The sequence below is a fragment of the Botrytis cinerea genome, chromosome 18 (assembly GCF_000143535.2).
Source record: "Botrytis cinerea B05.10 chromosome 18, complete sequence".
NCBI classification, from domain to species: domain Eukaryota; kingdom Fungi; phylum Ascomycota; class Leotiomycetes; order Helotiales; family Sclerotiniaceae; genus Botrytis; species Botrytis cinerea.
In genome coordinates, this window is record NC_037327.1 from 182670 (window position 1) to 193676 (window position 11007).

Below are 11007 nucleotides of genomic sequence, written 5' to 3' on the forward strand. Positions count from 1 at the left end.
GCCCCCGATCCTCGCTACGCTCGAGATTTAATTATAAATAATAATAATAATAATAATAATAATAATAATAATAATAATAATAATAATAATAATAATAATAATAATAATAATAATAATAATAATAATAATAATAATAATAATAATAATAATAATAATAATAATAATAATAATAATAATAATAATAATAATAATAATAATAATAATAATAATAATAATAATAATAATAATAATAATAATAATAATAATAATAATAATAATAATAATAATAATAATAATAATAATAATAATAATAATAATAATTATTTATAAACTCTACTAATCTTTTACTTCTAGCATATATAAAGATATTAAAAATATAATTAAACTTTAAAATCTCATAATTCTCTTTCTTATTTTCAGATTCTAATTCAGATTCTAATATTGAAAAACGTTCAAGGCAATTGTGCCTAAGGCATTTACACCCCTGCTTACTAATACACTTCTGAATATACCTCCTTTCAATTCAATTCATTCAATCTATTGATTCTATTATTATTATAGGGCTTACTATAAAACTAATTAGATTACTAGAAAGCTCTCATTTGCTTTAATCTAATTGCTTCTTTTTCAATCGAATTTTCTTTTCTTTTAAGGTTGTATACTGAATTGAAGGAATTTTGTAAAACCTATTATTTTGTCTAATTGAAAAAACTAAGCTCTATACAGTTTTTCCTTTTATTCGATCGGAAAAACTAAGTTTCAATCAATAGAAAGTATTACACATTATTTATAATCAATCAGAAGAGGTTTTATGAATCTGTAAATATGAAAATGGCCTACTATATAAATATATGAAGTATATAATTACTTGATTTGCTTCTACGAATTCATAAAGGAGAAATTAATATATATAAATTCATTAGGGGATATATATTTATAATAGAAAATGAGTTAATTAATTAGAAATCTAAACTACAATCTATAATAGTCTAATCTATAATAGAATATAAATTTATTATAATCAATCTTATAGCTAAAAAGATTGTTTATATTAAAAAGCTATTATTAAAGCTTGAATTATATAAGCAAAATAAATTCTTTTTATATATAGACAATTTAGCTATATTAGCTTTTTCTAAAAATCTTATATTTTACAAAAAAAGCTAGTATATAGTAATAAGATTTTATTTTATTAAAATACTATAAATTTAGGAGATTTAGATCTTATTTATATATTGATTAATAATCAAAAAGCTGATTGATTTATTTGTCAGGGAGCGATCATCTGATTGAGTATATATAGTAGATTCACTATTTCAGAAGCATCTGGAATACTCTACGCTTTTGTGGATCAATGAGAAAGTGAATCACTCCTGACATTATTAAGCTATTAGTTTATATTAAATTGATCGAATTTATAAATCAGATCAATATAAATTAATATATATATTATGAAATTAATTTAATATATTTATTAAAAAAATGAGATTCTATAATAGATATAATAAATCAATTATTAATATATTATTAAAATATTATATTATTATTATATAATATATTTATATAGTAATATTTATATAGCAATATTTATATAGTAATATTTATATAGCAATATTTATATAGTAATATTTAATAATATTATAATATAGTTATATCCTTTATCAGATTGATTTATAATAAAATAAAATGAAATTGAATGGAAGTATATAAAAAATCATCACTAAATTGATTAAATTTAATTAATTATAATTTCCTTTTATTATGTAAAATGATTCTGTAAGATTCGATTTAAATCGATTTTATTTATAAGTATAAAATGTATTAGAATTTCATTGTAAACTATATAAACCTAAAATATTCTTTGAAGAAAACCTAAAAAAAAAAAAAAAATCGTTTTTATTTAATCTCAATATACAATTTGATTTCAATTCATTATATATTCGATTTGTTCTTTATAAGTTAAATTCAACTAAAGTCTTCCATATTCACTTTTATTATAATATTTATTATTATTTATTATAATATAAGTTTCAATCCTCAATAATTTGCAGATGTGTTGACTCCTAATATTAGAGAGATTACTTCCAAATGTGTTGACTATGAATACGCCGGCTAGTCATCATTCAGAGTCATCAACTGTGGTGGACTCTTAGGGAATCAAGAAGAGGATGAGGATTAAAAGGAAATAGTTTCAAGTATGTTTACTACGTTTGTTTGTTGTGAATCAGATACACCTAGTAACAAGAAGAAGGAATTGGAAGCCACTCGCCCAAATCTTTCGACAAAGAAAATCTTGTAGCAGATTTAGCGAGGGCTTCATTTCAATCGACGATACAAGCATATGATGCTTTCTTTTACTTTGACCTTCACTTAGCTCGATCTAGCCATCCTTATCACGATATCAGAAGGTCGATCAACATCTGTTAGAAACTTTATTCAGGTACCATCTACTCAGAAGTTATCTATCTTGCTCTTCTTGTCTCTTTTTCTCCAAAGCTTGTCCCTCGTAGTTCGATCTTGGATTACTCTCGAGTAATTGTCACTACAGAGTTCATCATTTATCCACTCTTTGCCATTTCCCTCTAATATTCAGTATTAGTACATTACTCGTTATTCTATTGCCACTCAAGAACCATTCGTCGTCTCTCCGTCAATCATCTTCTCCTCATCTCTTGTCACATAATTATCACATATATCGTTAACAATCTGGAATCATGGCTGCACTGGCACCAAAGCCCCCTCCCCCTGAATGCATGATAATGGGCTACCCTGTTTACAACCTTCGCAAAGGCAATCGATTCGACTGGAACCCCGCCCAAAAACGCAACATCACAAACTTCATTATTAATAACCATCTTAAGAAAGAACAATGCGGCAAAGGTAAAAAAGATCAGATTCCCCGTTCGCAATTGGTGCCTCTGTTTTCGGAACTGGGATTCAACGAATTTAGACATATGGTGAACAATGAGAATGAAAGCATCTGGGAAATTGTGGAGGAAAAGATTCGAAATCGTATGTGGAAAGTTTGGGAGGGGAACGGGAGGGCAGACGTGAAACATCAGGAGGCGGTCTTGAGCGGCGTCTGTATGAAGGAGGAGGATGAAGAACGTGTTGTTGAAGAAGTAGTGCCTTCTTTAAGAGAGAATGCTGCTCTTCCTTCTGCTATTCCTCGTGCTAGACAACAGCTACCATATTCTGGCCCTGGCTCTGGCTCTGGTTTTAGTTCCTCTCATATTCTCACCAACACCACCAACAACCACGACGACGGCAGTATGATCACTCGATTGAGATCTAATGCGGCCAGGGGGAATGCGGGAAATCAAAGTGCAGTTTCTGTATCGGCACGAGCACAACCAGCACTAATTCAGACCCTCTCGCCAGCATCAACAGCGCCAACCCAAAGTACCAATAGTAATGGGATTCAACAAACTCAGGAACCAACAGTTTCTAATATCAATTCTGGACCTGAAAATTCTGTCAATCCTTTTTCTATTTATTCTGAACAACAGAGAGAGGAAATCAGGCTTAGGCTTGAAAGGGGGAGAAGGGTACAGATCGAGGACGAGGCGGAGGTGGGAAGAGCCCTGCAAGCACCGCCGGTGCCAGTTCAACAACCACAAACTCATGATCAGAATTATGGCCAAGGTCAGAATGCTGCGGCCTCCGTAGCCGGAGAAAACAACAACGGTGGATTGGTGACAACTGTGTTTAGAACAATAGGTAGGTTGGCGAACAGTTCCCATGCACCTTGGGATTTGGGAATGGGCGGGCTAAGCTTATCCAATCCTGGCTGCAGTGATAATGGAAATGGAAATGGCAATGACAATGGCAATGTTGAAAGCAGCGGCGATGATGTCATTCCGGTCAGTGATAGAATGAGAGATTTGCCAGTTCCGCCGAAAGGATTTGAAGGTCAGCAGCATACAAATCTGGGGCCAGGAACTGTGGGTCATCAAGATCAAAACCGGGCAACAATACCAGCACTACCACTGCAACTACCCCAAAACCCTTACTCTCAGCCATCACCCCAAAACCCATATTTTCAATCATCACTCCAAAACCCATATTTTCAACCATCATCCCACAATCCATATTCTCAGCCATCGCAACCACCACAACCACTGCAACTACCCCAAAACCCTTATTCCCAACCATCGTCCCAAAACCCATACTCTCAGCCATCGCAACCACCGCAACCACCCCAAAACCCTTATTCCCAACCATCACCTCAAACCCCTTACTCTCAACCATCACAACCACCGCAACCACCGCAACCACCCCAAAACCCTTACTCTCAGCCATCACCCCAAAACCCATATTTTCAACCATCATCCCAAAACCCATACTCTCAGCCATCGCAACCACCGCAACCACTCCAAAACCCATATTTTCAACCATCGTCCCAAAACCCATACTCTCAACCATCACAACCACCACAACCACCTCAAAACCCATATTTTCAACCATCATCCCAAAACCCATACTCTCAACCATCACAACCACCGCAACCACCTCCAAACCCATATTCTTATCCATATTATCCCATCGCATCACCACCCCAATATCCATATCACGAAGGCTGTCCTCCTTTTCCTCCCCCTTTTCCCCCTGCACCACCTCCTGCACACCATCAGCAGCACGATCAAAATGCGGGATGTAGTGGTGCACACGGTCAATCGGTTAATGGGTCGTCGGTCAGTAAGCTTTATTTCATTAATTGATTTGGCATGGATCGTTATTGTTTAAGGGACGAACGAGTGGTGCGTAGTGAGTAGATGATTGCATGGGTGAATCGATAAATGAGCTGTTAGATTGTAGGGGCGGGTCAATCCAAGCATAAATGAAAGGGGCGGTCTGATTTGATTTGATTTTTTCTGTCCTGCTTTGTTCTGTTTTTGCCTTGATTTGATTCCTTACATTTCTTTTGTTTTCACCAAGATGTGGATATTTAAATTCAATTCAACATATGAATAATGATCACTATGACATCTGTTTCCCCATGTAATTTATGTCTTGTATCTTGTGTCTTTGATGATCCTTAACGTCTTCTAAGGTGCGAGTAGAATAGATAAGACAGGAGAGGTTAGATAGGTGATATGAGATGAGATATGATGGACTGAGTAGATCCTCAAAGTACTGTTCTATAAATCTTAGAAGTCCTAGCATTGTATCGTTGGTATTTATTCTAGAAGTGCACAGTTCATCGAGCTCTCTTAAAGGCCAACAATAAGTGGTAACCAAACCGAATCTAATGGTATGGGTACCAATTAGCCCCCCACCCCCCCAGTTCGCTCCGATTGAGATGTGTATCATTCTACTTTTTTGAACTAGAAATTTTCAGATCGATGATAAAGAAAATCGACTTAACAACTGAACAACGCAGGGGGGAAAACAAAAAATGGCTGGTGCTGAAGCAAATTAAGCCAAGGTTTCGGCTATGATTGGCACTGAAGAATATAGAGACAGGGAATATTACAGAAATGCCAGCGTCGATGAGAGGATTAATGCCCTACTCAGCCGCAAACCCAGTTATTTCATCCGTTAGGATATTCTTTAAAGAAAATTTAGAAAAATAAACAAATTCATTCTTATCTTAGCTCTACATACAATTTGATTTCAACTTTATAATATATTCGATTTATTCTTTATAAGCTAAATCTAACTAAGTCTTCCACTATTACTTATATTATAATATTTATTATAATATAAGACGCAACCTCCAAGAGATAAGAGACTGAAAGTCTCATTGATGCGAGTGATTCAAAAAAAGAAAAAAGCTCGGCTTAAGATACGAACGTTGATCTGATGAGGAGTATTGAAGTCAAATAAAGGAAGAGAAATAAGGGATAGAAATTAGGAAGAGTGTTTGACAAAGAATAAGAACTCGTTCGGATCAATTTTTTAGACGATATAGAGCTATATTTATTAACAATATAGGTCTAAATAAGCATTTACTGAATACAAATGTTATTTAATAATTTATATTAATAATAAAATTGAAAAAAATTGATTTGCTAAATGCTTATATTGATTTATAAAAAGCTAAAAAATATAAATCTATAAATTTGAAAATTGTTGAAAGTATGATTCACATGAATGCTAGAATAGGGGGAGCTAGCCCTAATTAGTACTAATAAAAAGCTCTAACTTATATCAGAACTCTTTCTCTCATAAATAATTTTAATATACTCAATATAATTGCCCTACAAATGCTTTCTTATTCTATTCTATACTTCCTATTATATTTTATAGAAAATCATATTTGAAATAGATTATAAATTCGGATTTGTATTCGAATTAGAATTAAAAAAGGGAATACATTAAATATAAAAAAAAGATAAAAATTAATACTTGAGAAAATAAAGGCTATTAAAATTATTGAAAAATAAAAGTCTAATTATAAAAGAATTGAAATAAAGGTTTCTTATTATTGAGATTCAAAAGATCTTAAAAATATAATGAATTGAATTATTCAATAATATATATATATATATCTATCATCTACCCAATAAACATATTCACTTTCTCAAAGTTATTTATATTCATATTTAATGAAAACTCAAATTACATTAAGAAAAAGAAAATACAATTTAAAAGAGAAATCTATAATCCAATTGAGATTATATATCAAAACAAATCCAATAACAATACTATCGATTATATTAGAAAATCGATTACTATAACAAATAAAAACAACAATAAACCATCAAAGATTCCAATTCTCAATCGAAAGAATTAATAATAATAATTTAAGATAACAAAGCTTTATATTATACAAAAAGATTGGGATTATACTATTACTAATAATATAATTATATACAAAACATTCTATATCAATTTAGAAATAATTAAATTCAATAAAACAATATACAAAATAAAGAAAGCTTAAATTGATATAAAACTCTTTATTATCCAATATATCAATAATATAAATAATAAACTTATTAAAAAGATTATTGAATTCAATATAAAATGAACCAAATTAAAAAAGAAATATAAATATATCATCCCTTAAAAACTATAAAACAAATTTATTCAATTTATTATATAGAAACTTAAAAATAGCATTACAATTGAAAAAGACTAATTTAAAATCTATTTTATTTGAAAAAAGATTATTGAAGCAAAAGCAAAATAAAGAAATATATTAATTAAGAATATTATTTTCGATTTCTTTATTTAAAGCCTTTCGAAACAATTCAATATTATTATTAAAATAATCGATATTCAGAATCTCGATTTTACAATCAAATTTGAAAAGATTTATATTATAAATAAAATAACTACTTTAAAGAAGACTATTATATTAAATAATGATAAGGATATAACAATAGTTATAATAATATAAACTAAGAACACCAAAATTGTAAGAAATTTGATAAAAACTATTATTGAAGTTTTAATCAAAGATTATATAATTCTAATAGATTCAAAGAGTATTTCTTTTGTAATAAATTTAATTATATAATATATAATTGTTTATATAAAAAGAATATTAAAGCTTATATCAAAAAGAATTCAATTAAGAAGTCCTCTTTTTCATTCAAAAATCGAACTTCATTTAATTAAAGAAACCGCAAGTTATTTCCAAATAGCTTATTCTTTTGTTTTGTATATAATTGCAATTATATTATTATAAAAGTATTAAATAAAAACAAAATTTATTATTTTCTAAATGAATCTGTATATATATCTTTTTATAGTAATACTAAAGAATAAATTGTAGATATCAATTGTTTATTATATATAATTAATCAATTCCATTTTTTATTTAGTTTAAAGTTATCTCTAATATCAAAAAGAATAAAGATTGAAAAAGGAGAGTTGATTGTAAAAGAATATAGAATAATAGAGATTAAATGAAATGAAAAGTTATATAAATTGAAAGTATTATATATTCCAAGGTTAAAAGCAAGCTTATTATTTGCAAAATTGTTTTATAAAAAGTTTAAAACCAAAGGAGTTTTTAATAATAAGAAAATATACTTTTATAGAAATAGGAAAATCTTATTATTTGTAAACAATTTCTATAATATCTATATAATCGCTAATATTATCAAAAATGATTTCGATATTGTATTTCCAATTGAAAAAATAGAAAAAGAGATTCCAATGAAATTAGAAGATATTATATATAATGAGAGTAAAATGGATCGAGTGGAAATCCAAAAACAGAATCGATTAAATCAATATTGACTATAATATTGATATTTTGAACATATAGAATATGGAATCTTAAGTAAACTATACCTTATAATAATATTGGAAAAGGATATTAAACTATCTGTTAATCTAGAACCTTATAAGATATATATAATAATTAAAATAAAGAAATATTATAATATTATTCTTACAGAATATAAGAAACAATTATTAACTCTTATTTCTTTTGATATTTTAAAACCATTTTTAATATCTTTTTGAAAAAAATAGTACTTTATAAAGATAATATACAACTGGACAAAAAAGATTTGGATAATATATTTAAAAAAGAAAAGTGATATTATTATAGAACTCGAAAAGTAAAGAATTTGTATAGAATGAGAGAGTAGCTTTTTGATAGAAGTTATATAAACTAATAATATTTTAGAAATTGAAAAGGTATTATAAGAATGGTAGAATAAATTGAATATATAGTGATAATCAATATATATATATACATTTCGAATCAGAATGGTATTGTAAAGTATATAATTCAAATAATATAATTAAATATTCGGGCAATATTGAAGGACTCAATTATACTTATTAAATTCTGAGATTATATAATTGAATTAGATATATATATAAGGAATAGGATATATATAGAATCATAAATGGATGAATTTGAAATTCGATAATGTTATAATGAGATTTCAAATAATCAACAATAAGATATAAATATATTAATAAAAAAGAAACAGATGTTATTATATAAGATATAAATTGAAATAGTATTATTAATTACATATATTAAAATATAAAAATCAAAATACTACTCTTATATCAATCCAGTATTTTACCCTAACAATATTCATCAAAACAAACTAATAAATTGAATAAGGATTAATATATTTATTGAATACAATAATTATATAACAAAGCAATTATGAATATATACTCTCAATAAATATATAATAATAAAGACAAATAACTATATATTTTTCGAAAAATTATTAAATAAAAAGATTAATTTGAAGTTGTGTTTAATTACTTTAAAAAGGGATTTTATAAAAGGACAAGGAATATAGAACATTTTATCAAATCAATAACCTATAGGAAGACCTTGAATTTACTTTGTTATAAGTATATATATAATATTTATTAGAATTGCCAAGTTAGAGATTATTATGAATATTGAAGAATCTGAATTAAAACTGATTATGTAATTGTAATTGATAACTATATTATAAATAATTATTTTACAAATAATATTATAAATCGAATCAATAGATATTATAATAAATGAAATAGAATATATTGAATTAATAATAAGGAAGAGATTGAAAAAATAAAATAATGAAGTGGATTTTTAAAAGGTTAAGTATTTGTATATATTTCTTATTATTATAATGGATTTGGAATTTAATTAAAAGTTTTTTATAAAGTAATAAAATAATAATTATATATTCATTTTAGAAATAATTATTATAAATATAATAATAAAGAATATATTGATTTTGAAGATATATAAAGAAATTATAAATAATTTAATTTATGGAAAATAATGACAGATTATTATTAATAGGAAGATTGAAGAATTAAAAAAGAATAAAATATAATAATAGATTTATAATAATGAAATAAATAATTTAATCAATATAAAGTAAATATTTATAATGAAATTGAATATAGATAAATCATTAGAATGTTTCAAAGTTAGATTAATTGTGAAAGGATTTATATAGAAATATGAAATAGATTTCTTCAATACTTTTATATTTATTATGTAATCTGTTATTATTTAATCATTTCTATTTTTAATTGTATTTTAGAATCTTAAGATATATTATTTTGATATAAAGAATATATTTATTAAAATAAAACTAAAGGAGAAGATTTTTCTTTTTATATTAAAGAATATTAATATCAAACTAAAATATATATTCAAAGTTCTTTAGAATCTTTATAAATTAAAATAAACTATATATAATTAAAATAATTTTATAAAGAAATGACTTATCAAATAGGATTTTATATAAAGTTTGACTAATCTATATTTGTTTATTCATTTTGAATAAGATATTATAATATTATTGTATATCGATAATTTTCTAATTGTAATATAAAATTTGAATAATATTTTATAATTCAATAAACAATTTACTTTTATATTTAAAACTAAAAATCTAAAAAAGATTAAAAACTTAAAACTTCTAAATATAAGAATTATTAAAAACAAAAAGATTAAGATTTTATATATCAATTAAAAACAATATTTAGAAAAAATACTAAGCAGATATAAATTCAAGAAAAAAAGTTTTAAATTTATTTCGATATTATTAAATAGTTATAAAGTATTTTAATTAATAAAAAAGAATAATAAATAAACAGATCCTAACAAATATAATTGTATAATTGAAGAATTAATATATATAATAATATATTCAAAATCTAATATAACTTTTGAATTAAATAAACTCAATTAATACATAAAGAATTCAATAGATTTTTATATATATTAATTAAAAAGAGTTATATAATACTTACAAATAATTATCAATTATAAATTGCAATTCGAATTAAAAGGAATAAGAAATCTTATGATTTATTTTGATATAGATTATATTAATAATATAATTGATAGAAAAAATATATTAGAAATAATTACACTTTTAAAAAAAAAGTTAATATTCTAAATGAATCGAAAACAGAATTCAATATCGATATCAATAATCGAATCAGAATATATAATTTAATTTATTATAATAAAACAAAATCAATAATTAATTCAAATATTTTGAAATATAAAATATAAGTAATTTGTTATAAAAAACGAATCTATTATTGAAATGAAAGGGAATAATTAAAGAATAATAACTTTAATTA

The 11007-nt window shown here is 25.8% G+C and overlaps 1 protein-coding gene across 1 annotated transcript; it reads left to right on the forward strand.

Moving 5' to 3' along the window:
* The first annotated feature begins 2653 nt into the window (after nucleotides 1-2653).
* BCIN_18g00170 (hypothetical protein) lies at nucleotides 2654-4944 on the forward strand. The gene has a single exon (XM_001545242.2). The coding sequence runs from the start codon at nucleotides 2694-2696 to the stop codon at nucleotides 4698-4700; it is 2007 nt and encodes a 668-aa protein (XP_001545292.2). The 5' UTR covers nucleotides 2654-2693; the 3' UTR covers nucleotides 4701-4944.
* Nucleotides 4945-11007: the final 6063 nt, after the last annotated feature.